A 26903-nucleotide genomic window follows, 5' to 3' on the forward strand; every position below is an offset into this window, starting at 1 on the left:
CTGCCACAGCAGCAAGGCACAGCCCCTGAGTCCCCCCAGCAGAGCAGCAGCTCCTCAGCCCAGCGAGGCAGGGCAGGGACTGACTCTGAGCCTGCCTGGGCACAAGCGACCCGAGGCCCTGTGTTGGTGACACCGAGGGCCCTGGCCCTTCCAGAGCTGCCTCATGAGCAGGATTTCACCCCAGCGAGAAGCAGGGAGCCCGGGCAGGCTCCCCAAGTGAGGCCACTTGCTTTAAACACAACACGTGGCACAGCAGCTCAGCAGGGCAAAGGCACCCTGCCCTCTGAGCCCCACAGCTTGCACAGGACTTCAGGATTACTGGTCTGCAGCTGATTTGGTGAAAATAAAAGTTGTCCATTCCATAATCACCAACAGTTCTTTTCTAATGTTACACTTCTAGGTTTATTCATATTTTTGCTATAAAATGGCAAAGAGATGAAACAACAGAAAAGAGAATGAGAAAGAGTGTGAGATCATACATAATTTTTATATATGTGTGAAAGAGTTTATCCTCTTTTTCACACTTCTATCCATAACAATTAATTTCCTTTAAAATTTCAATAAATTCCTTCAAGTACTATAAAAAAATAACTTTGCCCAGTTTATTAACTAGGCATGGAATTACTGAGGACCCTTTCATACCAAACAATAAAATCTCATTTGACAACCACACCCGTACTGCATTTAATAAAACACATTATTTAATAAAAAAATTATATAGTCTCCCCATCCCACCTGCATTAGATTAATTAGTACAAGCTAAATATTTTCATCTACATATTACTAGTGTTTATTACTTGTGCTTCACAAATTTCTTATGAAAACACAAATCTCAAAGCGTGCTCACAGACCATGACTCATGAAGACTCACATAAGATCTCTGGAGCTTTGGGAAGTGCCTGGCACAACACCACCAGCCTCCAGGCATGGCTTTAATGCAAATATGAGCACCATCAGTGCTTCCTCAGATGGAAGTAGTAAGAAAAGGTCTTTCTAACAGAGGCCTGCCTTGAGCTTTGACCCAAGGAGGCAGAAAGCTCAAAACCTTATTCCTGTGATCTTTTGTCACATCTTTTTTTCCTGTGTCATTACTGGACACCAAGTGTCCTTTTACATGTGACACCTGAACAGCTCTCACTGACCTAAACGTTTTGTACCCCTGTGCTAAGATAAGAAGGGGCTGGGCTGCCCAGCAGTATGAAAAATGCGAGAATTATCCAACTTAAGTTTTTCACCTATTCACACATCAAGCTGCTCTCAGGACAACTCCTGTCTTCTGCTCTCTCCACCTCACTTTATCCAAGATTTCATGCACCCTCCACTAGATTTGGGCCTCTACCTGAAGTTTTACTGCAGCTTAAGAAGGGAGACCCAAGAAGGATTAAGGAAGGACAAAGAGATATGTTGGGATCAATACTTGAAAAATCCACAAAAAATCACTGGATGATTTGAGAGGTTCACTAAACATAAAAGTTGCAAAAGACAAAAAAAGGAAATCTCTTTACTCTTACAGTGTTCAGGAATTCACCACTGTCCATTTGTGAAAACAGGGAGGACTTCAACAACTCATTTTGTTTTTGCAAATCTATTATCTTAGGTTTTCAAAAAGAAGTTGCTCATTATTAATGGCTTGTATTTAGAAACCACAGTGGAAATTACTACTTACTGCAACGTCAACTTAAGAGTTAAACACAAGTAAACAAACCAAAAACAAACAAAAAAAAACACCAAAAAAAAGAAAAAAAACCCCAAAAAATTATGTCCAAATATGTTAACATACAAATATTTCAAGAGTGGCCTCCTGGTCAAGTGGAAATACGTAAATAAGTGCCATTCAATAACTGTGTTTTATAGTGAAAAACAACAATTTTATTCCTTTTTGAAAACGTCCAATCCAGGGTCAAACAAAAGTGATATTTGTATCTGCGTATGTAATTATGCCTTTATGAATGACATACTAATAATCTTTTCCCCCTCTCCCCATGTGTTGTGTGAGATCAAGAAAACACATTAGCAAGACATGCTAATATAGTATCAGGAATATATAAAAACTAAAATTACAGAAATCAATCCAAACAAGTAAGCTTCAGTCACTGTCAAATAGTCCAACAGACTAAATAACTGTAACAGCTACAGTATTAAGCTCAAGTTTATTAGTGCTTAATTTCAGAACTATATTATTAACGTAACTAATTAAGTTTGTTTTCTTCTACCATGAACTGATTCTATAGCCAGTCTAGTTGAACATTTCTGGTTTTATAAGCACATGAAAATCATCAAGTTCCACATTCTTCTGCAGTTATTCAATGAAAAATTTCTTATTAGCAGTGCCATACTTAACCACATTTCCAGCATTCTGGAGCTTATACCTCTGCTTCTAGAGGCAGAATCTAAAAGTTAGTGTCCAAAATAATCAACAGGAAATTCAGAATAAAGTGATCAAATGATGAAGCTGACTAGGAATCTTTTATATTCTTTCAAACATTTCTGCAGCTTTTTGTTAATAGTACTTGATGCAGGAACATTTAAAAGAAAATACAGAGACTATATATTATATATGACAGGACAAAATGAAACCTAAAGGTCAGCAAATTTAGTCTCCTAAACATGTTTTTTTTCCAGCTGACGAGAAAAAAATTCATGACCAGTTGGATTTTTCCTCACCCAGTACTCAGATGCTTCCCATTTCAGTTTCACATCCTGAAAGACTGGTTGGCTAAGGAGACCTATTCCAAAATAAATCAATAGCTTCTGCTAGCTTGGCCCATGAGATTATTCCCAAGGATGAAGTACTCCAATTCCCACAGAACTGGAATTCAGCTAAGAATGCAGTAGTCGCTGTATTTAGGAAATCCCAAACAGTGTCAAAGTGAACAACCCAGGCTTCCAAATAACTGTAATCTGATAGGGGAGAAAAAGAGAGAGTACTGAAAGACATGCACTTGAATTATTCTCCAAAACTGAGCCCAGCTCTCTAGATCACTGCCCAAGAATTTGTGTATGGCCAGGAGTACCAACTCTAAACCCTGCACCTCATGAGAATTAATAGCCTTCCTTGCTGGAAAAAGCACCATTTTATGGTTTTCAAAGAATCACTGGCCTCCTTTTCAAGAGAGACAAGCCTACTGGTAAACTTCACCATGTTAATGCAATGGCTACATGAAACAAGGCTTGCACAGTTCCTAGGCCAAAAGCAAAGCAGACACACAGGCACTGCCATGGTACAACAACAATAATATTCCACAGCATCCCAATGGCAGCCACAGTGGAGCTGCAGCTCCACATGAATGGGAAGCTGATCTCCTGCCTAATCTCTAACATGACAGTAGTTACAAGCACCAGAGTCCTCTATCTGCAGCTCTGTATTTCCAGTGCTGCTGGTGAAGCTCTGCTGCAAAGTTCGCTAGTTTAGGCAAAGCTTCCACTTCCCAATGCACTTGGAGCAAAAGCTATTATTCCAAAGCAGCCTCCTGAAAAAGTCACTTGCCAAGGAGCATATCACCTTTCCTACATTTTCTGATTGCTGTCAAATATTTACAGCTAGCATTATCTCCTTTCATAACAACAAATCCCCAGCTTTGCAAGCCAGAGCGCTACCGTGGTGTTGTCTATCAATTGCTGCGTGCAGCAAGCCTCTTCAGCAGGAAGTTTCTTGAGTGCTCTCCAGATTGATAGGAACTCCAGCTTGTTTATGCTTAAAGAGATTTGACAGCTTCTAACAGCCACTTAAACTTTGATGTCCCATGGAAGCCCCCCAGCCTATTTTTGAAGCATCTGTTTCTAAAATTTCTGTAGTTAGTAGTGCCAGGAAGAAGCGAGGCCTTATTAACATCAGATTGGCTCTCTCCGACACTAGAACTTGCCAAGTGCTTTGCAACAAAGCTACAAGACAACTTTATGGACTTTTGTACTTCTGATGCATCCTTGAAGCCTCTCACTGTGGCCAGGAGAAACATCTGCAAGAGAACCCAAGACATCATTCACCGATTCTGAGCATGTAACACCATCACGATTTACCAAAACAAACAAACCAACAAACAAAAAGAGTCTTCTTCTTGAGTCTGTGGTCAAGCTTTCAGAATTCCATACAAAACCCAACAGTGCTGCACTTAATACAGTTAAAATCTACTATGAACAGGAAAGTGAGCTGCTTAGCAAACACACACAGTCCATTCATAGCATAAAACCTGAATTTGCTACACTACGAGCCACTGCCCATTTAAATTAGTATTTTACCCTTCAAACTCACAATGGTGTAGCTAACATACCTAGCATAAATTAACACCATTTATAAATTTGACTGGCAGAATCTTCTTTCTTATTGGAATAGAATTATTTGGACTATGAATGTTAAGAGCATTCATGAGGTCGTGAAATAAAATTTTAAGAGACTATCACTTAAAAAGTATTGTCCTAGAATTTTTTATCCTTTCCCAACATTAACTACAAGCATCTTCTCTACTTATACCTGGTCTGAGATGGATGAAATTTTAAGAAAGGTTTGTCTATAGGGATTTCTGGTACTATTTTCCTTCTAATTTAAAGGATGAGTGCTACTAACATAAGACTGATCTGATCAAGACCATCATCAGTGGGGTGACCAAGACCAGTCACTGCATATAGTGCAGCATAACTTTAGCCCAATTTTTAAGTATCCTTTATTCACACAGAGTTAGAAGCATTTCTCCTGAACCACTTTCCAGCATCAGCCTCATAGTACAGGGTGCACTGGTTGTTGCCCCAGTTTAGGATTTGGGATCAGGCCCTACACCTGCAAAACACTTATTGTATATATTCTCAGGAAATTTACTCATCACTGTGTACCCCAGCTACTCCTCTTTACAGCAGAATCTACCACTCTTCCTCTCCCTTTGCCTGTTCTGAGCCCAGACAGCAGGTTCATGAAAATGAAAGAGCTCTGATCTCAGTGTCTCTGTTTTTCTGTTATCACAATACAATTAACACTTCCAGGAGATCACCTTGTCAACTGCTCACATTAGGGCTTCCTTACAGTTTTTGTTCTTACATCTGACCACTTCACCCATGAAATTCCACTACTACTCCACTCACTTTTCCATCTCTCTCGAGGAATAACATCCATCCTAAAAAGAAGAGCAAAACTGCAGGGCTTCAGAAACTGCAGAAATATTACGAAGAGCGTATTAAATTATGTAATTATGCTAGCCTAAGGGCAGCTGATATCTGGCAAAGGTTGTGGGTGGGGTTTTTTGTTTGCTTTGGGGTTTCTTTGGTTGTGGGCTTTTAAAAATACTTTTTCTCTGGACAAAATGTACCAGCTTCTGTGTAGATTGCAGTTCAGGTGAGAATCTCCCAATTATCTTGTGTATTACTACACACACCTTGAGAAAAGTAGCACTGTACAGAGCAGCACTGTAAACTCCCAAGATCACCATCAGGCACTACTGTAAAGTGAGACTTTTCTTCATGCATCAGTGCTCATGGCAAAACCGAGTCACACACTGCAGAAACAGTCATTCCTGTTGCAAAGCTAACTTTAACTGGCCTCATATGACAAATTGTTCATGAAAAAGCCAAAATCTAAGTTATTACAGAGAAAAGAAGTAATATTCAATGCAATAAAATTATCTTCTCTATCAGTCAGCTTAGTTCCTTCACACCATCCATTCTGCCTGAGTTATTAGCATTTCCTAAAAAAAAGAACTATTAGCAATCCCAAAATTTATATTCTGCACTCATTCTAAACAAATATGGGTAATTACATTTAGGGAATATTTAAATCCAGGTGTTAGACAAAAGAATCAAAATGTAATTATTTTGTGCCACCTGTTCCCTGTACATTTAACAGGAATTTTATAAATAGTTTGAAGGCACAACTCTGTGGTTCTGCTTTGAACTCCTGTGTGATGCCACTAGCTATTTTCTTAAAAATCCAGATCAGTGCAATATTAACCAACAGGAAAATGTTCATGGTTTTTAGCAGAGCTATTTAATTCTTGTGCAAATACTTGTCATTTTAACTAGAGATGCTAAAAAGACTTACTAGTCAAAGTTTACGAAAGTAGCCAAATACTTTATCTCTGAGAAATAACTGTAAATAATGCAGATTTTTGTTGCAGTCAAAGCACTCTCTCTCCTGTAGAAAATAAACAGTTGGAAGCTTTCAATATTGCTACATACAATTCAAGTAACCCATCAGGATTTGAGGCCATTTGAAGCAGGAATCAGATCCGGCCCAAAATGAGAGGGGAAAAGGGGGAGGGACAGAGGAATGGAGTGGGGTGTCTTACATGACATCTCCCTGGCACACTACAAATATTTTAACTGGATGTATAAGAGATTAATTTGACAATGAAGTGCACCATTGATTAAAACTGAAAGCCTTTGACTCTTTTCAACAATATGCTTAAAGGAGAGACAAACCTTCTGCGTGCTGCAGGACGAGGAAGACAGACTCCTCGGAGATGATGTACTTGTGCAGACACACCATGTTGGGCACGCAGCGGGGGATGATGGTCGTTCTGCTCCTGCTGCACTCACTACTTTTCCTTAGACCCTGACAGAGAACAAAAAGGTCAGTTGTACCCTCAGTTGCCTTTGGAGCCTGCTGTGCTCTGTGTTTATCAACCAAACTAATCTATCCGAGTTACTCTGGGCTTCAGAGAAACCACTCATCTGCTGCTCTATGCCCCTCGGTCCCCCGAGGCTGTGCTGATGGCATCTGGCGCATTTCCAGAGAACAGAAGATGGCACAAAGCTGCCATTAAAATCAATTACATGGGTCAATGTTTTTATTAGAATCTCTCTCAAACTAAGTCATCAGGATGACACTCAGTTATTTCCCTGTGACCTTTTTTTAAAATTTTATTTTTGTGTGTGACCAAAAGACACTATTAAAAAAATTCAATTCAAGTCCTAAAGACAAAAGAATGCCTTCGCCTCACAGGTAATCCTCACATTTCCATTTTACTTTACTAAAGACAACAACCACCTCAATAAAAGAGAAAGGAAAGGATTAGTCTCCTTGAGAGGCAATGATTTTTGGGAGGTAGTGCAGAGATGAAGTTGCCAGAAGTGAAAAAATTGATGTGGGAGGGTGAAAGGGAGGGGAGAGAGAAAGAGAAAAAAAATTATGTCAATAGTGTGACCTATTACAATATTGATAAACATAGGCAGTTACATGGGAAATTCAATGTTACCCTATCTACCAGTAGATAATGTGAGGTTCTAATACACAATATTCACAAATAAACCTTTCTCAGAAACAAACAGGTTTGCTGTATCCTGCACATACAATTTCAAAGGCTGATGCAGAAAGTTAAGGTGGGCTGTAAGCCAGATCTGAAGCAAAGTTACAAAATGTTAACAAGTAACTAGAGGTTCACGTTTGGGACACAGCATTTTTTCAATCCTTCCTGCCATTAGCAGCGGAATTCATGTCAAGGGGAGCCTGAAGTAAATGGTCACAAAAACAATACTTATAACTGAACTAATTCTCAGCATCACAGATGCTCTGAGCATACTGGGGTCTTGATCTGAACACTTTCTGAAACATAAAAGAGTAATGTGAAAAATTTTATTCTGACCAAATAACTGTTCATAAATGTAATTGGTTAGCAACATTAAACTCTTATCTCAGACTATTGATGTAAAACATAAGGAAACAAATTTGAGGAAGACTAGTTGAACATTTCATTCAGAACCCCTTTGGCCAGCAGGATATTCTTCAGCTAAAGAAGACCAACACAAACAGGAGTGGATGTGCTTGGATTAAGCAGAATTTTCATGTTCATCAGAAGCCCTGAGCCACCAGGGCTTTACAGATGTTTTAAGCAGCACATTCAATCTGTGATTCTTTACCAAAGCCTGCAAAGGTGTTGGCCTCAATAACCAGAGGCAACTCAGGTGACTAAACCAGCACATCTGAGCACTAGGGATGTGAGAGAGAAAGGATGGGAATGCAACCAAATACTGACAAAAAGAATTCCAGGGCACTTAACATGTATTATAATAATACATAATAACAACATATTGCAGGGATACCTCTATAAATTACCTGTAAGCTGATCTTTGTGCGCTGGTGTAATTTAGGAGGTCATATAATAAAAGATTTTACTCACCTTCAATATAAAAGTCTGCTGTGTTCTGGTGTCCATTACAAGCAAAACCTAAGCAAAAAGTATTCAGAGAAAATACTTAAGATTCACATGTGTAAGCTAACAAAACATAGTTCTTAAATCTAATGTTGAATATTCTTACAAAGAAAGTGATACAAGCAATTCAAAAATTAAACCCCTGCAGCATACAGACTTGATAAGCAGTCTTTTTTCTAGCAAAGAAATGACTGAGGATATAGATCACTAAAATTAGGGTAACAACAAAAAAAATGGGATTTATTTAGAGAGAAAAGTCTGGATGGTTTTGCTGCAGAGAGAACACTTACAGCTGCAAAGAGCATCTCTGTTAGCAGTGCATCACCTCTACTGAAAGCACTTCAAACACAGCAATGAGAGAAGCACTAAATAACTACATTCTTAGCAAGCTCCATTTGTTTATGTGTTGAAAACAAAACAAACAAAAGGACACATATGTGTGTATATACACTTAGGAAACCATCTTTAGAAAGCTGGAACCCTCTGCCTTCAAGTCACCCGACTCAGGAATTAACTGTTTTCAAACTCTAAGAACACAGATGTGCTTGAAAAGCTCCAGCTGCAAGACAGCCCCACAAGCAGCATAAGCACAAGCTCAATCTTCCTGTAGGAACAAGAACAAGAACAAGAACAAGAGTGTGCCCTCACTGTTTACTTACAGCAGACATTGTAAACTTCCAGTAGAAACATTCATATAGTTATACCAAAATACTTAGGCTGCAAAAATCATACCTCTAAAAGGCTTCTTTCCCATGCTGGCACTGGGATTACCAAACTCTAAGTTCAACAGACAAGATGCAGCAACTCCAAGTGAACAGACAAGGTGCAGTGAAGACCAAGCATTGCATCCAGAAAGACTTCTTGCAGAGGAATGAAATGTCAGGAGCAACATAGCATCATCAGGTGGCAAAGGACACCACCACACACAGGCTCCCTTACCTCCCTGCTGCAATTGCTGCAGAGGGGCAGCAATGCAGCCATGCTCTGCTGTCTCCAAAAGGAAGAAACCTTTGCTCTTTGGGATGGTAGCATTCAAAACCTACTTCTCTCCCCACTGCATCTCAAACATGAGAAAGAGAACTGAAGTCTTTTCTAATCATTTCTCTCTCAACATATTTTACCAAAACAAATGAAGTGACAGACTCTTCCCCATCTCAAAGACCCCCTCTTTTACTAGGGTTGCACCCAATTTTAAAAGCTTTTCTGTATATTCGGGGAGAGAAAAAAAAAAAAAAAAAATCAACAGAAGTTGGTGCTACTGAGATTTTTTTAACAAAGGAGTGACACACAGTTACCATGTCAAGGGCATGGTATGGAAAGGCAAGTGTGCCCAGACCGCTGAGTGTGCCAAACAACTTTTAAGGCCTCTTACCTAGGGCTCCCAGAAACAGTGGAAACCAGCTCCATAAATAACAACTGTGAAACTGGTTTTGTTTACTGATGTTTTAAGATGTTTAAGAAGTTTACACCTTAAAATTAAAGAAAAACCCAAAACCACACTGACCAACTAAAGAAAACCAACAGAAAAAAATAAAAGCCACTTTACAAGAGGTGCCAAAAGAAGATTAAAATGGTTTGGAAACATCTATGTGTTTACAATCACTCTCCTTTCTCTTCTCCCAAGTTTGTTTGCAACTAGACACTGTTCACATTGAGGCAATAAATACGAGAACATATGTGATTTTTTTTTTTAAATGTGCCCTTTGACTGTCAATATCTCCCAAACAGGTGTTGGCTAAATGATTATAAATTGGCCTCTGGATACACCTCTTCAACTGAGCCGTACAGGACTGGTGATAATATAATTAGACCTAAAAACATCAGGCTGGTGAATGCGTTCCATCTGTTTGGCAATAATGTTTAGTTAACAATAGTCTTTAAAAGAAGCACCTTCAACTTCAGTTCTTAAAGTTATTTATAGGGCCATTCTTAACACACCAGCACTCTTGCTAACAAGAGCTTTAGCCACTTGGAAATTATTAGCCATACGGCTGTATATGGAAAGGAATGGCAGCATTTAACATCTGTATCTATCCAGATTTACAAGCATGAACCTCATTTAAAGTCACTTCTTAATGAACAGTTCCGTGGTCTGTATTAATATTATAGTTGCATGCACAAAGATCATAAGGAGCCAAACATTTTTTTAATACCAACAGTAGGCCAATCAGTAATGAAGCTGTCAGCATAAAGGACAGAATAATAGCTTCTTTAACCCTCAAATAGGATTTGTTCATTTGTAGAGTAGAAGACACCAATTTAAAAACTGCTCATGGGTTTGCTCACCTTTATAAAGACAAAAATCTAATTTGGTACTAATTTGATACAATTGTCTTTCCAATAAAAGGCTCCTAAAGCCATCTTTTATTCCATGATAAAACAACTGCTATAACTAAAACTGTCATGAAATAATTACCTTTGATAGCATACCTTATTGCACAAATACAATTAATGTATTCCTCCCTTTCATTTTTCACACTTGCTTATCAGCACTGTATTAGCATATGGTGCAACAGAAGAGATTACTGAGCCCTCGCCCCGTAAGTTGAGGTATAGAACCACGACCACTAACAAGAATAAAGCAGACAGCAGGTCCCTGTAGGGTAACTTCATCTGCTGTTATATTGCAGCATCCACATGAAAGTAGCAGCTACAGTTTTATACCTGCAATAACAACAACTAATATCCCTGTGCCTTTGAGGTTAACTACCTAGATGGACTACCCAGTCCAACTAACCAGCTCTTTTGTTTTGCCTCCCATCAAGTACCTACTTTCCCCAAGTGATTAACACCTCATTCACAGCTCCACTTCATTTTAGGGACAATTACTTCTTTCTTGATTCAGTACCAACCTTTGGCAAAACTGTTTACCTCAAAACGGACTCCAAGAAGCCCAGGAAGAGCCTTGGAAGTAACTTGAGAAATTCATGTAGTGATGGTCCATTTGGCCCTGGCAGACTGCAGACCTTACGTGGGCCCACCAAATCAAACACTTGTTTCAAGGGAAAGCAGCCTGCATGCATTATTGCAAAGATGGGGTTTAACCAGGTTCTCCCAGGTAAATAAAGGACTACGTGAATGGGCAAGTGGCTATCAGAAAGCCATTTCACGAAGGGCTAAGTCCAAGAAACAGAGGGTTCAAGTATATTTGCTTGAATTTTTATCACACCCAGAGCAGAGAAAGAAAGGTCAGCAGCTCTTGGATGCATTACAACACTGCTGCAGAAGGGCAAAACTGTACCCCTGCCACTGACCCAGGTGCCAGCTTACTCTCCTCACCTCATGCTTTACAGCCAATTTATAGATAGAAGTGCACCAAGTCTCCTGTTTGCATTCCTTCACACTTCTCTCCCGTTGCAAAAGTGCTTCTGTAATTCTAAGATTTCCTTTTAAAATGCAAAGTGACAAGTTCCCACGCTAATGGCACAATGGGGCAAAACAGGATTCCACAGAGCATTCACTGGGACAGAACTCTGTTATTCTCCAGAGCAGATCACACAGAGATGCTAGCACTAGACTAGGCTACTTCTGGCTCACATAAGCTGACAAAACCTCTTTCACCATCTAAGTTGTAATATTTAATATCTCCTAACAACGAACGAGCTGTTGGCTGTAACATTCAGCATCCTGTTTCAGGGAGCAGGGAGAAGAAGGCACAGCAGGGCACTCCTCGGCACTGAGCAGCTAGGCTGTAACACAAAAGGAGACAAGGCAAAAATCCTCTTTGTAATACTAATGGACGAACAGAGTCAAGGTCCACGTTTCACGCTGGCTCTTATGGCACTGTTGCTTACTCATTCTTTCTCTATTTTTTTGCACTGACAACCACCTCAACATGGCCAAAAACACTGAGACACAAAGAGCAATTACCACAAATAAATATCTAATGTAAATAAGGGTCTTCAGCAGCACAGACATCCTAATTTTGTACAAGCGCTGAAGCTCTACGGAACATCCCAAAAAACAAGTGAACGCAGCAGCACCGCATGACAGCATCTCAGTAAAGTGCAGATAGCAATACCCCTCTGTGATTCCAAATAGGATTTCTTACTTGTGAATTCTTTTTTTTTTTTCCTAAGTCAAGGGTTAATTCTGATGCTGACAGCAGCTACTTAAAAAAATTAGCTTCTTAGATTTGATTTACAGTGTATCCAACAGCTTAGAGGAAAATAAATTAAATTCAATTCAATATAGGAGGTACAATTAATTGGAGAAAAATAAAATAAAACCTGCCTGGTAAATAACCATAGTCTAGCTTTAAGAAAACAGTTAATTTTAAGATCCTATAAATGCACAGAAATTAGCAAATGTTTCGGTATGCTAATTTTTTTTAATTAAAAGATATTTCTGCAGTAAAAGCTCTTTCATATGCAGTACTGATTCTTCATCAAACGTTAAGTTTCCAACTTAACACCAGTATAGCCGGTGGCAGCCTGAAGGTTTACCATCTGCTGCCACCCAAAGTCACGGTGGCCACCTTCAGAACATATGCATCAAAGCCCTGAGATAAGAGACTGAAGGAATACTGCAGAAGTCAGCATAAGGGGGAGCACAGACCCAGGGGCAGGCAACAGGCAAGTCACCAGGAAAAAAAGAACATGGTGAACCAGCAGTCACCCCACCGAGCACCCAACCAAGGTCACGGGGGACAGCACTGGGACAACCGAGGACTGCTCTGAACTGCGCTGCTCTCCGCAGGTGGCTTTAACACTAACGCACAAATCCTGCACGCTGCAGACATCTGCTTCCCCAGTTACCCTTCCTTTTCTGGGATTTCTCCCCCTCTCCCCCTTCTCCCCTGCCCAGCATCCCCATACTGATTTTTTTCCTAGTTTCTGTTCTTTCAGGACATAGCACAGAACATACCTGTGTTTTTTATTTACCGGAGCAGCTTTTAACACTAATCAAAACAAACATGTCAACACATTTGCTTACAAAAATGTGACTTTAAGTTCGCTAACACAAGTGAAAAATACCTCGTGCCTGATCAAAGAAAATGGAATAGGATCTCTTACTCCAGTACCAGATAGCAGAAAGGTTTCCAAGACAAACCACGACTAAGGGATTACTTTAAAACCAGCTCCATTTTGTTATTAAATTGCTGCTCTACACTTAAAACACATCATGCAATATTGTCACCAGTGGGCCACCTATTCACTCTGGTCCTTATCTGCTAAACAAATGTACCCTTATCACAGGACAGATACTCTAACAGAAGTCCTACAAACTTGAATATGTTATATAAAATGATCACCTGGGATTTTTTTCCTGTGTTTACCCCACCAGGTGGAAAATGCTGTACTGACAGATTACAAGGAACAAGACAAGTCATCCACCTGATCCTAAGCACAAGTATTTGGGACTGCAAGAAAACCTCAGCTGGGGCTGGAATACAGCTGGGTGCTGCACTCAGGACACGGCTGTGTTGATGGGCAGGAGCAGGGGTGCAATTCCTCCTGCTCTCCTCAGCTGTGCCAGCTGTCACAAGGCTACCAGGATTAAAAGATCTACTTAACACAGATTTATTCTTGTCACTTTTCAGATTACACCACCCGGACTCTCACTCGTCTCGAAAGAGATTACATTTGGCTAATATGTATGAAAAATGTGATTATTCCTTATCCTTGTACCTGTGCAATATGAATTATCTTCAGTTTGCAATTATTCCTCTTTTCAAACCATTATTCTAAGGAACTTACAGCCCGTATATTCTATGACTTGCAATAATAGTGTACTTATAAGACAAATGGTGCAGCTTTAAATAATGAAAATGCTAAGAAAGCAGCATATATTCAAATTCGAATTTTTAAATACTTTGAATTGGTTGGTAACAGAAAGTCCATTTTCTTAAAGTAAACTAGAAACTGGCCAATAAATTACAAATGGTGAAATATTAACCTAGAAAATATATCTGGCAGGTTTTACTAGTGAAAGCATTTTACAATATGAAATGCCACTGGCATCCCGGAGTAATTGCCTGGCACCAATTATGTACTAAGCAACTTAGGAAGATAAACTTAAATAACTTTGGCTTAAAAAAAAAAAAATTTTAATAATTTATTTCTTTCTAAAGGCCACAAGATACATATAGTACAGCCTGCAGAAGAAAGTCCAACAATGTAATTTCTTTTTTCTAAAGGCAAGGGCAAAATTTGCATTACTATACTATTACTATAGTGAGACAAACAAGAAAGAAGCTAGAAAGAAGCTAAGGGTTACAACAACAAACACTCAGAAATGTTCAGATTTGTGTAAATGGAAAGATTTCAGGAAACAAGTGACAGGTGTTTGAGGGCAGGGAAGAAGGGACAGGGCTCTTTCCAGCTGGCAGAGAGACTACGTTTTAAAGTTGAGCAAGCTTTGTTACTTGGGACTTGAAACCTGACTGTAGTTTAGGAATAATCCCACAGCAGTAGGGAAAGGAAGGCAGGGAGTCAAGAAATCAGCTTTGACAATAACCCTGTAGTTGATTTGATTATGTAGGACTTGGCAAGCCACTTAAGAAACTAAAATTATCGAAACATAAAAGCAGCTCTTAAAAGTTTATTTGCATGAATAGTTACTATTATTACTCAGTTTCAGATTTTCAACCTTTTTGCCATTGCTATTTTCCATTATGCCCCGTTTGTAGGTACATTCCAGATCCCTTTCCCCCACAGCTCTTAGGCACACACAAGCACTTACTCAAATCCATAAGATGATCTAAAGATGCTTGACAGAGTGCACCTGAGAGCCAGGGGAGAGAAAACATCTGCCACGGTCAACTCAGTTTCACAGCTGCAACAGTCTTTAATCTCACCTCCCAATAAAAGGCTGAATATTTAAGTTACTAACAAACACTAACAGGACGTAGTTAGCTATGTCTGTTATTCACGCACAACAACACACATGCTGCCATAAGAAGGGCCCATTCCTCCTTCCCCTCTGATTAAATTTCATCAGAACTAGCCATGACCTGTTTGAATTCAACTCTGGGTCTGCAGATTATGCATGTGAAGCTGACATATATTCTACATATTTCTGCTTTTTGGCACTTTCACTCATTAAGCAGACAAGTAGTAATCACACTTTATAAATAATTAATATTAGTTTGGTTCTCCTGCATATTTTTAAAGTCACTTCATCAAAATGTACACCCACCAGAGTTAGGACTTCTCACAACAGCATGGGAGACACAAAAAACCCTCTATATTCAAGATTAACAGAATTGCTTCCATTTTCTAAAAACAGTTATCTATCTCAGAAACTCCCAAAATAATTTCAGCAAGACCTTGATGAGAGTACATTATTTTATTAGGTTTCATAATAAAGCTTAACAAACAAGCTCAAACGTATGGACAGCTGTGGAAGAACTGAACACAGCCACACCAGCCTTGATAGGGGACCAGGGGAGGGCATAGAAGAGACATAAATGACAGCCATTGGTTACACAGGCATAGTTATTACTTAATGCACTCTGCTTTCAAGATGAATCTTTAAATTGAATGAATCTAAATAACAGAGGCTTCTAAAGAATAAGAAATTGGGTTTGAAACAGCATTGTGAAGGTATCCAGCAGCACCATAACAAAGTCGTTTCTTTAGGGGCCAGCTGTAGCTTCAAAGGAGAGATTTGCCTAGGGCAGAAACTCAGCACAGAACCTGCAACCTTGATTTTTAATTAGGCAAATTTTGAAAGCAGAACTCTTTCCTATTCCAAAAAAGAAGTTTTCTACTTTAAGGTGCATGAGCTTATTAAACTATTGATCATTTGTGGTTGGTGATAACAACAGCTACAATATTTAGGTATTTGTTTTCAATGCAGTACCTCTGCTGACACTAATAAGAGCTTTGCTGCCCAAACAGCAGCACCTCACACTCCACAACGTCTGCAGGCCAAAAGCCACCTTTACAATTAGATTACACCTCTATTCCAGAAACCTACTCACAGGCAGGCTCTGTACATATTAAACATATAAAATACCTGCAAACACCACCTCATTAACTTCTGACACCATGAAGTGAGCAAACACAGCAGCAGCAGCACTCAAAAAAAAAAAAAGAATGGTTTCCTCAAGCAAAACCTAAGTCCTCTTTGGTCTACTAAAATAGTCAGATTTATACTACAGCGTTTGCATGGGAGCAAAAGTAGAAGGGTGGGAGGCAAGGCAGTTATAGGCATTCTTCCCTGAATTTTCACAATAATTCAAGGAGTTTAAAAATGCTAAGATCTCTAACTCTCTCAGATTTAGCAGAAAAGGGTCAAGGCAACAAAAATTATTCAGGTGACAAGGAAGGTGAAAGGGCAGACAGGGAAAGAAAGACTGCACATTGGGAATAAACTAGGCTAAAATTAAATATCTAATCATTCTGCCTAGTCTAAAATAGTTTGAAAAACCCAGAGTTTCAGGTAGCAACAAGCATTTTGTCTGTGAAAATGAAGCCAATTCAAAACACTTCAAGAGGCTTCAAAAGAAGAACAAAGAGTGACATTACTCTAAGGGAAAGCACTGAACCTTTCAGCATTTGAATGAGGGAAGGTTAACAGCTGGTTTTGTCGAGGCAGCACTGCAGCAGGCAGACACCACTCTGGGTTTCAGCAGTGGGAGGACAAGTCTGCAGACCAACCAACACCATTTTTAAGTCAGTGTGTTCAAGCCAGTCTTGCACAGGGTTAGTCAAGCCAGCAGTTACAATGCCAGAGGCTCATTACAACTCACACACCCATTTTCTGCTGAAACCAAAGCAGCTACCTTAGGGTTAGAATGGAAGATTATTTTCAGGCAAAACTCTGCATGGCGCTGAACAGTTACAGTTACAGCCCTGTGCCCAAAAGCATGGCATCTTCAATCCTGGTCCTGAAAATCAAAATCCATTTTCAGGAACAAGCACGCTCTGTCATCTGCCTGGCTCCAGCAAGGATACTTACACACTGATTGGATTTCTCCATGATGTGAGCTTTAGGGCATATGGAAGCAGAGAAGGAGTGAAATGACAGTGATGGTGAGGAAGGAAGAGAGATGGTGCTTTAAACCAACGGCAGGGACATCACCTCCAGCCCACAGATACATGTGCACACTTCTGCTTCACATTCACATGCATTTTGTGTATGCATTATAAAACCAAATAAAATATTCTCCAGGCACAGAGCAGGTTTTCATTTGCCTCACAACTTTACAAACACCTAGAAATATATGATCAAAAGCAGCATACTCAGAATAAGGCTAAGATTGTGACAAGAGAATCTGGAAGTAGGAACGCAGAGTACAAAGACATCTGAAAGAATCCTGCTCACTTTTCTACATAATTAAACATGAACTCTGAGCCCCATGATACTGTTTACACAGGAGCATTCCAGCTGTATGCACAGGCCTGCTACTCCTTGCATACATCTCCAACTCTGGGAATCTTGCATTTTTACCATCATTAGAACCCTGATTCAAAGATCTGGACGTGTTCAGCTCACACCTGGGACGCTTACTGAAACTGCTCAGAGAGAGCTAAGGAGATCTGGTACCACCAAGGACTCCAAAAGTTTCATTCTGATCTTTTCCAGTAGCTGTTCGTTATCATTACACAAGAATGGAGATACCAAAAAAGTCTTTCTTGATCCATTTCCAGCACTTCTGCAGGCTCACTCTGTCAGGCTAGTTCACAGAAACCATGCCTACTGCACTAATTTAATTAGCACCTACTAACAGGTGCTACAGATAGGTGGTCTTTCCAACATGTCTCTCTGATATGTGTACAGAGTGGTATACAGGCTAAATTCTCTACTTAAAACTGAGGCAAGAAGATACAATGAATATGAAGTCAGAGCTTAGAAAACATTGTATGCTATAAAAACAACCATAATACCTAATATATACAACCCTCCGAGGAGAAGTTATCAACTTATGCACACAATTACAACGAAACAGGCAAAGAAAAACAAAAACCAGTCCCAATAGCTAGGTTCAGTCCAACAAGAAAAAGAAACCGAGAAATACAGACCTCAAGGGATGAGCCACAGGTTTTTGATGTACGTTACAAATGCATAAATTGACCGTGCATCAGTAGCTCATGCACAAACCAGGGACTACATAAGGAACTATCAAAAGGCACAAGGGATTTGGCACAACAAAAAGGAAACGAGCCGTTACAGTCTGCATTAGCCACTGTCACACTGCTGAATAATGCATCATCTTAAAAGTATTTGGTAAGGTGGTAACTGATCAGCATTATCAAAACAACCCAACAATTCTTCTGGTCTCTTAATTAGGCTTGCAAAAAGATCAGTATGGTCCTTTAGTGTTTACAGACGGGTATTATCCTGGGATTTTGGAAGACATTATTTGCATGACTCAAAAATAAGCTTGGCTTCATTGCTGAATCTCTCTCTTGGCAAGGGATTTCAATTCTGAATTCTCAGGGAAGGAGAACAATTGTGCGTGTGTGTGTCCCCAGTTCCCATTTCAAGTAAAGAGTTCAAAAGTAAGAATTTCTACCCTTCTATATTTCAAGTATCTACCAGATTGTTCAAGTGAAAACACATCAACTTGTCCTTACCCCAGAATGGCAACTGTGATTCCATTTTTGAAAAACAGGCCTCATCCCATCGAATGCTACCAAACATGTACCTTATCCTTTAGCTCAAATACATTTTGCATGACCTTACATGAATTGCTTAGATAAAAGCCTTTTTTTATTCTACTTTTGTTATTTTAAAGTGCAGATGCATTTGAGTCATTTTCCCCTTTTGTTTCATATCCTTAAGATCCACAGCTTCAAAGACAAAATGTCAGCATGCAGTCGATTTATGACTGAATTCTTGAAGAGACACTGAAGAATTACCTTGTCAATCACCCCAAGGACTCTGAAGGTCTTCAGTTCCTCGGCAGGGCTCCTTAGGTTCCAAGAGGGCCTTGAACTTAGTGATCCTGGAGGCTAATGGAAGATATCAAAGATTATACATCAATCAGGGTGGTACTTGAAGGAAGACTGCCTGCTGAAGCAAATGCCAGGCCGAAGGAAACTAAATTTATCATAAATCAGAGAGACTGAAGATGAAAGGAGAAGTTTTCTGTTTGTCCTTAGCGGGGGGAAAAAAAACCAACTTGCAAGTAAATAAAAGTCGACATAACACTGAAAACAAAATTTCAAAAAGAAAAATGCAATGAATTTTTATCTTTTCTATGCTTAATGGAACCCAGCAATTGATTACTCAGTTCTTACCACATAATAATAATCAATCAAAGCCTTACAGGTATTCAGAGTACAAAATAATTCAGAGATCACTGAGGAGGAGAAAGCAAATTAGAGGCTTTTTAAATCTGAAGAACATAAAATATAGAATTATAAACAGGGTTCTCTTGCTCTCTGGTGAGCTTTATGAAATCGTTTTAATAATAAGGTGCACAACAGAAATGACTCCTAAAGCTGCCTTAGAAAAAAGTAGCTAGCTATGCATCATTAATCTAGAAATTAACACCACAGCAAGAAAATTGGCAGGTGCTAATTATTCAAGTAGTTAATTCACTAATACACATAGATGTTTGTCCATACTGTGGTTCATAGTTTCTCAGAGCAAACTCAAAGCTTCCATGTCAGAGGGGGAAAGACGTTTCAACTGGAAGTCTTTTGGGACAAAGATCAACCTCTAAAGCATCCCATATACCTCTGGCATGTGAACAAACATTTTCAGCAGTTTCTAGTTGCCAGCTGAGAGAATTCATTAGATCTTCCTCCAAAAATTCAACATGTAGCTTCTACTAGAACCACAGACCTGTATGTCTTCCTCACAAATAAGGTAACTTCATTTCAGAGCTGTTGAATGCCAAACTCCTTTCAAGCATAACCTGGCCTCCCCATGTACATTTCTATCACACAAAGGTGCAAAGAAAGAGGAAGGTGAAACTCCTTGATTTCTAGACTTCCAAGAGGAAAAAGCTGTTTTTCTAATTTGTCAACATTCTGAGGCAATATTTAACGATTATGTCACAAAGGAAAATGGCTGGTAAGCAAATATGCTGTGGATGAAATGCTTAACTATCAGGAAAAATCAAAATTTTTTCCCTTATGATGAGAAATTCCAAGATCCTGATCTAGGCAGAGCCACTTCCTGTCCCCCTATTTTTTCTTCCTCAGACATCCTTACTGTGCTATCCTCAAAGGCTAAAGCAACTCCTCAAAGCCTTCCCCAAAACTGAGCCCATTCACGTTGCCAGTCAAAAACATTCTCTCCTTCCAAATTCCTTCCTAAAAAATCAGTACTTATTTAAGTACTCATTGCCCACAAAATCCAAAAGGGCCATAAACACATGTTCAAAAAGCTTGGAGAAAAGTGCGTTTTTCTGTGCTCAGCGTTTAGGAGTTGATTAGTTATCTTCATTTATTTGTCTGGGTCTGATAATAGTTTTGTCACGTAAACCCTGCCAAGCAGGAGTACCAACAGCAGTTAAAGCAGCCCAGATTCTAGAATCTAAAACTAAAGGCTTTAACAGGAAGAAAAACAAAAAAAGAAAACTCTACATGAACTTTTTTCTCCAAACCTCATTTCAGTTCCACATTCCAGCAAGCTGTTGGAAGTATTTTGAGAGTGTGCAATTTTTCTGCAATAATGAAATACTTCCTTTGAAACAAAGAGTTGTGCTAACACAGTTTATTCATGACAAGATTTCAAAAGCATTCTAAGGAATACATTTAAAGGAAGAGAATATTTCCTAATCCTCTAGACTACTATAAAAGACTTTCACTCCTATCTGCTTGCTATTACATTTTATAATCATTCCTCAGTAATCATGCTTTTAAAATTTTCTCTTATGAAAAACATTTCAACCATAAATTAAGTTCATACAACTCTACAGAAGTTAATAGTTGTCTAATAATGCTATACAATCAGATTTCTTCATGCATCCTATCCAAAGAGCCAGTATATTTATTTTAGGTCCTCTGAAATGTGACCAGTGGTGGCACAGTCAGTAATACTGTGTACACACACTGTTTTTTATATATGTGCTCTAACATCACTTCTTACCTTAAAAGGATTTACAATCACATCCACATCTCCACAGCTCCCAGCAGGCTCTCCATTTTTATCGGTTTTGCTCTTTACAGTACTTTGGTTTCACTGTTTCAAAGTCTAATAGAAGAGCCCAGTGATGGGGAGGCATCACATTCTGTTGTGAAGCAGGCTGGAAGCAAACTCTAAATTCCCAGAACAATTCCCAAAACTACAGCAATTAAGCACTCTATGAAAGAGCCTGCTCCTCTGAATAGAGTAAAACTCCAAGCTCAGCATCTAAGCAGCAATAAGGAAAATAACTAAAAACCCCCACTCTCATCAAAAAAGAGAGGAACAAAAAAAAAAATACAGGAAGGAGAATAACAAAAAAAAAAATCAAAAGCTTAATTTGCCTTTAGAAATGAGACAAACATTCTGGACAAAGTGGCAGGCTACCTCTGCCTGCAGCAGGCCTTCAGCAGCCTGTCCAAATGCTCAGCATGCTGCTCAGGTATCCCAGGATCTTCTCTGTTGTGGTCAGGCCCTCTCTATTTCCAGACTACCTCTGAGCTGCATTGCTGGATTTATCTGAGTGAGGACAGGCATCAGCAGTTCCTCTCCCACCATCACCTTTTGGTTACCATGTGTAAACTTCAAGGAGAAAAGGCTGATGCTTGTTGTGATGCTCCTGCAAGGACTGAGCAGCCTGTGGCCACTGCTTGCCTTTGGAAAGCTCTAGTTTTGCAAGCTACACAAGGCCATAGCTCTTGCCTCAGCTTTGGCATCACTGCTAGCAGTTATAAGAGCAGAGGGAGACAGAGAAGTACTCTACCAGTCAGGTAAAGGAAAGGGCATTTCATATTAACCTCATTTAAGGCAAGAGCACTATCCCCAGCCCAGTGACACAAATACCATTTGATGGGAAATCACGGAATATCCTGAGTTGGAAGAGACCCACAAGGATCATCACATTCAACTCCTGGCCTCACACAGGACAACCCCAAGAACCACACCATGTGTACATCTCAGGCTGGGGGCACCCCAGCATCTGTTGTGGGGTTCCTTGCACCCCTCTACTTCCTGGGATGCTGTGAAACATGAGGAATGGTGGAGTCCTGGTCCTTCCTTGGTTGCTCAAAGCAATCCATGTGATGCCCCTTGCACTGGTCTCTCAAAGCTTTCCCAGCACAACCACAGTTTTCCCTGCATTTCCCTCGAATTAAATATTTGATCTTTATTTTCACCTCTTCATTCTTGCACCCAGAAAGCTCTGCTCATTTAACTGCTAATGCTGCCACCTTTGACATCAGTCACCACAGAACCTCAGCATAAGAAAAGAGAACTTTCATGAACACCAGTGCAGACCTGCACATCAAAATGGGATCTCCCCTTGCCATTCAGAGGTCTAATTCTGATAATTTTAGTAACTATCTACCTGTGGCATAGCCAGACCTTCACTTGCAGCAAGGAGATGCCTTGTTTTGATGCAGATACACTGGTGTCTGCCTCATGGGTGTGACAGTGCTTCCAGCTCTCCTGGTCTGGCAAACATCCTGGCTCCTTCCTCTCTCTGCACCAGGAGAAAACCAGGTTGGATTTCTGCCTGCATCTGAACCAGGCAGAACTACAGTGTGCTTAAGAAGGCCCTCAGTGAGCACCAGTTGGGGAATGCACCTTGTCTGACGCTGGGACACACCTTGGATGTGATCCTAGAAGTTGAGACTGAATCTCTTATTTTATGTTAAATTTATATCTCACAGAACTATGCAGTGCATTTTCTTTATACTTCATGTAATTTTCATGCACATTTAATGAGAATTTTAGGAAGATATCTTATGGAAACCACAAAGACTGCTTCTTCTGTTTGGGCATCAGGCTTGCATGCACCTCTTGTTACTAAATTGCTTTGAAAATCAAAAATAATTGACATTTTAAAAGACAACAGCTTTCATAATGGTACAAAAAGAAACAACTCTGAATATACAAAGTCAGGCATAAGTAGAATCAGAACTAATTTCAAAGAGGGAAAATATATGCTTTATAAAAACTACCAAAGTTAAAATGGTCCCACAGCCTGTACAAGCAGCTGAGCTGGGCTTTGCAGCTGACAGCTACGCAAGACTGCAGCTTTCTGATGGTCAATCCAGTGTGATTCAGAGGCTGTTGCTGCAGCTCCCACTCAGGCTTGGAGGAGGCTCCCCAGATATGCTACTTATAAAGGGGCAGAGGAGAAAATGCAGCTTGAGAATCTGCAAAATGACCCAGTGCTGCTCTTACAGAACACTCTGGAGCACTTGTCCAAGAGACAGTCCTTGAGGCTGCTGTGCTACACCAAAGGAAGAAGAAGAAGAAGAAGAAGAAAAGGACAGCATTTGCTGCAGCTTGGTTTTCCAGAAGGCCCACACACCTGTTTAAAAGCTCCAGCAGCTGTCTGCACATCTCCTACTCTTACGGGTTTCTCAATGTTTATAGGATACTCAGATATGTTCCCAGCTCAAGTTCACAGTTGTGTCAGTTCCCTACATTTCTTGTAAGCCCTCTACCCACAACCTTTCTTTAACAATGCCAAAGGTTCTCCTTCACCACCTTCTTGTGTTCCTCTCTTCACCACTTGCACTTGCCAGCAGAAGGGTGGTTGCTAAGGATGCTATCTTAAGAGAGTTACACTGCTGAAAAGTAACAAAGCACTGTTGTTCTTTATTTGGTTTCCACGGCATCAAAGACAATTTTGCTTCTCAGCTCTCAAATACCAGACTTTTGCCTTCTTAGGGAAATCTGGTCTTCAAAGAGGCAAGGGCCTGGCATTTCCAGCCATGAAAGAATGGCTTGCTTCCTTCTGCCTGAGGCCCCCAAGGAAATGCTTTACCTTCATGTGCTGTTCAGATGGCAAAGGGGGAGCTGGGGGCTCATTTAGTGGGCACAGTCTTTTGAGACTGCTGCAGGTGGCTCAGCACACAGCAGGCATCCCAAGCCTCTGGGAGATCTGATAGGCTGAGAAGTGCAGGACAATAACTGCACCTGCACTCCTGAGCTTACCCCTTCCCTCGCTGGACAGTTCTCTGGCCTGGTGGAGGAGAAGGAAGTAAAATTCCATCTGTAAGAAGGACAGGTCAGCCTAGTTCTGATGCTGATCCCCATGACTGCTCCTTTTAAGGGCACAGTAGGAAACACAAAGCCGCCTACAGCAGACAGGTGACAAAGCAGTTCTGCCCTGTGACACCAGGTCACGAACAAGAACACTTTGCCTTAAGTGCCCATGCTCACTTACTAGCCAGACCTCTTCCTCCAAGGTGCAAATGATCTCAACACCCCCCCTGGTCATGACATTCCCTGCACTGAACCAGGCTCCCCATAACAAAACTGCACTCTGCCAGTCCTAACAGGGGCCCAGGCACTGCACTGACCTTACCCACCAAGGACTTAATGTCTTTAGGAGAAGGACACAAAGTATCTGCAAGTTTCCACTGGTATCTCCCAAGAACCCCACTATATATAGATGCAAGTTGTTTCAGTGCACTCATCACTGTCCATATGGAATGGAATAACTCATCCAAACTCCAATATAAATTACAGTAAAAATAATAAGCAGTAATTAAGGTGTAAGAATTCAGGTCTGCTCAGCAGCCAACATGCGGGAAGGGTCACATTCCTCATTTTCCTTAAGACACTAAGCCAGAGCATGCCAATTCTTTGTGGTCCCTACCACTACCCCTACAATAACTTTGAGAGTCAAGTCCTCCTCCCAGTTAACTTTTAGCTATGAACTCAGAGAAAAGCTGTCCCTCACCACAACCATCATGACCCATAAGCACCATCTGCCCTCAATATCAGCAAATTCCAAAGCTCTAACATAAAAGTAAAATTTATGCATATTGAAGAGCAGCAAATAAAGGACATTAGAATACGTGTAAAAACTTAGGACAAAAACAAGGCTAAATCATGGCTACATGGCCTTTTTTTGTAAACAGGAGAATCAGCCAGGTGCAACAGTGTGCTAAACAAGATTTGCCATAATTTGTCAATTTTGAGTTTCCTCACAGAAGGAGAATGGTTTTTTATTCTCTCTGGTTTTTTTTTCTTGTCTTATCCCAATTAAGTCTGCTTTTCTTTGGATCTGCAAAGAAGGCATGTGTCTTATTCAGTACAGCATAAAAGAGGAAATACTTTACCTCTCAAGTTCACAGAGAAAAATGCAACCTATTTCTTCCTCCTTCCCAACCACAGTTAGTTTTTAAACTTATAAAAAGGCAAAAATAGGTTGTTCATGGGTTTTTTTTCTCTTGTTCTTCAGTTTCCAAACACACTGAGGATTCCATTCAATATAGCTTCTTCCCCATTTTCAGGGGTGTTTGACCCAAAGAAAGAATACCTAGTAGGAGTTCATGTCTGTCCAAAATATTAAATTGTTCAAAGTATAGTTCATAGCAACAGCAAGACTCCAAGCCTCACAAAATATATCCCATTTGGAACATCCTCAAAATGTACTTGTGGGCTCTCAACATGAAAAAAATCTAGCCTTAAAAAACCAGTGTCTTTGCTTTTTAGATTTACTTATTAGATAGACACCTTTTAGAAGGGTTCCAATTTTTGCAGCAGTTGTCTCCTTAAAGCATTTTTAGATCTGTGCAAAGTAAGAAGCAATAATCTTCTATCCCTTTTGTTATCCCTTGACATTAGAGAGTCAGGAAGTTCATAGCTTTTATACTTACTGCAATAGGGCAGTCATCAACAATAACACAGTTTAGCATGACTGCAGTAAAAGCCTAAAGTAAAAACAGATAAATCCCAAAGGAACTGTTTAAGGAAGGGCAAGGTAGACATTTATTGAGAGTATCTTAGAACAAGCTTTGTTTGTATTTTGTACAAGTACAGATAAGGGTATTCTGCCCAAGAAAGTGGGAATTAGCACAGAAACTTCTCAAAAATCAAGGAGCTGGTCCCACAAGCATATCCAAGAGAGACATTTGAAAGGATCAGGAAGAACCTTTGCTCTATTAAGTACTTGTTCTGTGGAAAACTATTCTGATTCCCTCTACCCTGTGCTTGACTCACTTCTGATACATCACGATGTGCTAGGCTACAGAAACCAACAGGTTTCTCACTCCCTACAGGACCAACCAGCATTCTCATAGAAAAGTCATATGAAACATTACATTCCAGTGAGGTTTTCTGCTTTACCTTTAGATTCTCCAGCATGATGAAAAATGTCTACATCATCAACCAAGAGCAGTAGGAAAGCATGTGAAAAGCTGTCCTGTATTAAACCAAGCACTCCTCGTAACATCATGAAGAATCAGAAAGAACGGCAGCTTAACAGAAACACAACACCAAAATACTCCTGAGGCCTCCCAAAAGAGAAATTCTAGATAGTTTTTGAACCTTAAGCTTGAATATGCTTTGCTACTTAATTATACCAAATTCTGGTTCAGAAAAGAATAAATTAAAGCCTACCGTAGAAATAGATGCATCTTCTGAGGTTTTGTGGTAGACACTGGAAATTTTTTCAGCACGCATAAGGTATTCTGCAGTCTTCCTTTTCACTGCTTCTCGACGAGTTGGACTTGATTCACCTCAACGGAGAAAAAAGAAGTTATGTTTTCTATAAAGAGACAGGTACTAGATAATCAAAGCATGACTACTTTGAGTCTACCTTTTTGATTTCCTTTGGGTTATTCATAAGCAAACCTAAAGATATGCATCTTCTAAAAATCCAATACTGTGATCCCAGAGTTCCACGAAAATAGCAAATTAAGCCTTGCTATAGACTAAGGTAAACAAAAAGCCTTTCCTAATATTTCTGTGATTTGGTAT

The 26903-nt window shown here is 39.9% G+C and overlaps 1 protein-coding gene across 5 annotated transcripts in view; it reads right to left on the minus strand.

Moving 5' to 3' along the window:
* Nucleotides 1–26903, minus strand: part of RPS6KC1 (ribosomal protein S6 kinase C1) — an 86342-nt gene that overhangs the window by 21660 nt on the left and 37779 nt on the right. For all 5 annotated transcript variants that reach the window (XM_039567844.1, XM_039567843.1, XM_039567846.1 and 2 more), the window contains 4 exons: nt 26544–26662; nt 18944–19036; nt 8100–8147; nt 6403–6535 (listed from right to left, as the gene is read on the minus strand). In XM_039567844.1, the coding sequence (XP_039423778.1) occupies nt 6403–6535; nt 8100–8147; nt 18944–19036; nt 26544–26662 (393 nt within the window). The remainder of the gene's footprint in view (nt 1–6402; nt 6536–8099; nt 8148–18943; nt 19037–26543; nt 26663–26903) is intronic.

The sequence above is a fragment of the Corvus cornix genome, chromosome 3 (genome assembly GCF_000738735.6).
Source record: "Corvus cornix cornix isolate S_Up_H32 chromosome 3, ASM73873v5, whole genome shotgun sequence".
NCBI classification, from domain to species: Eukaryota; Metazoa; Chordata; class Aves; order Passeriformes; family Corvidae; genus Corvus; species Corvus cornix.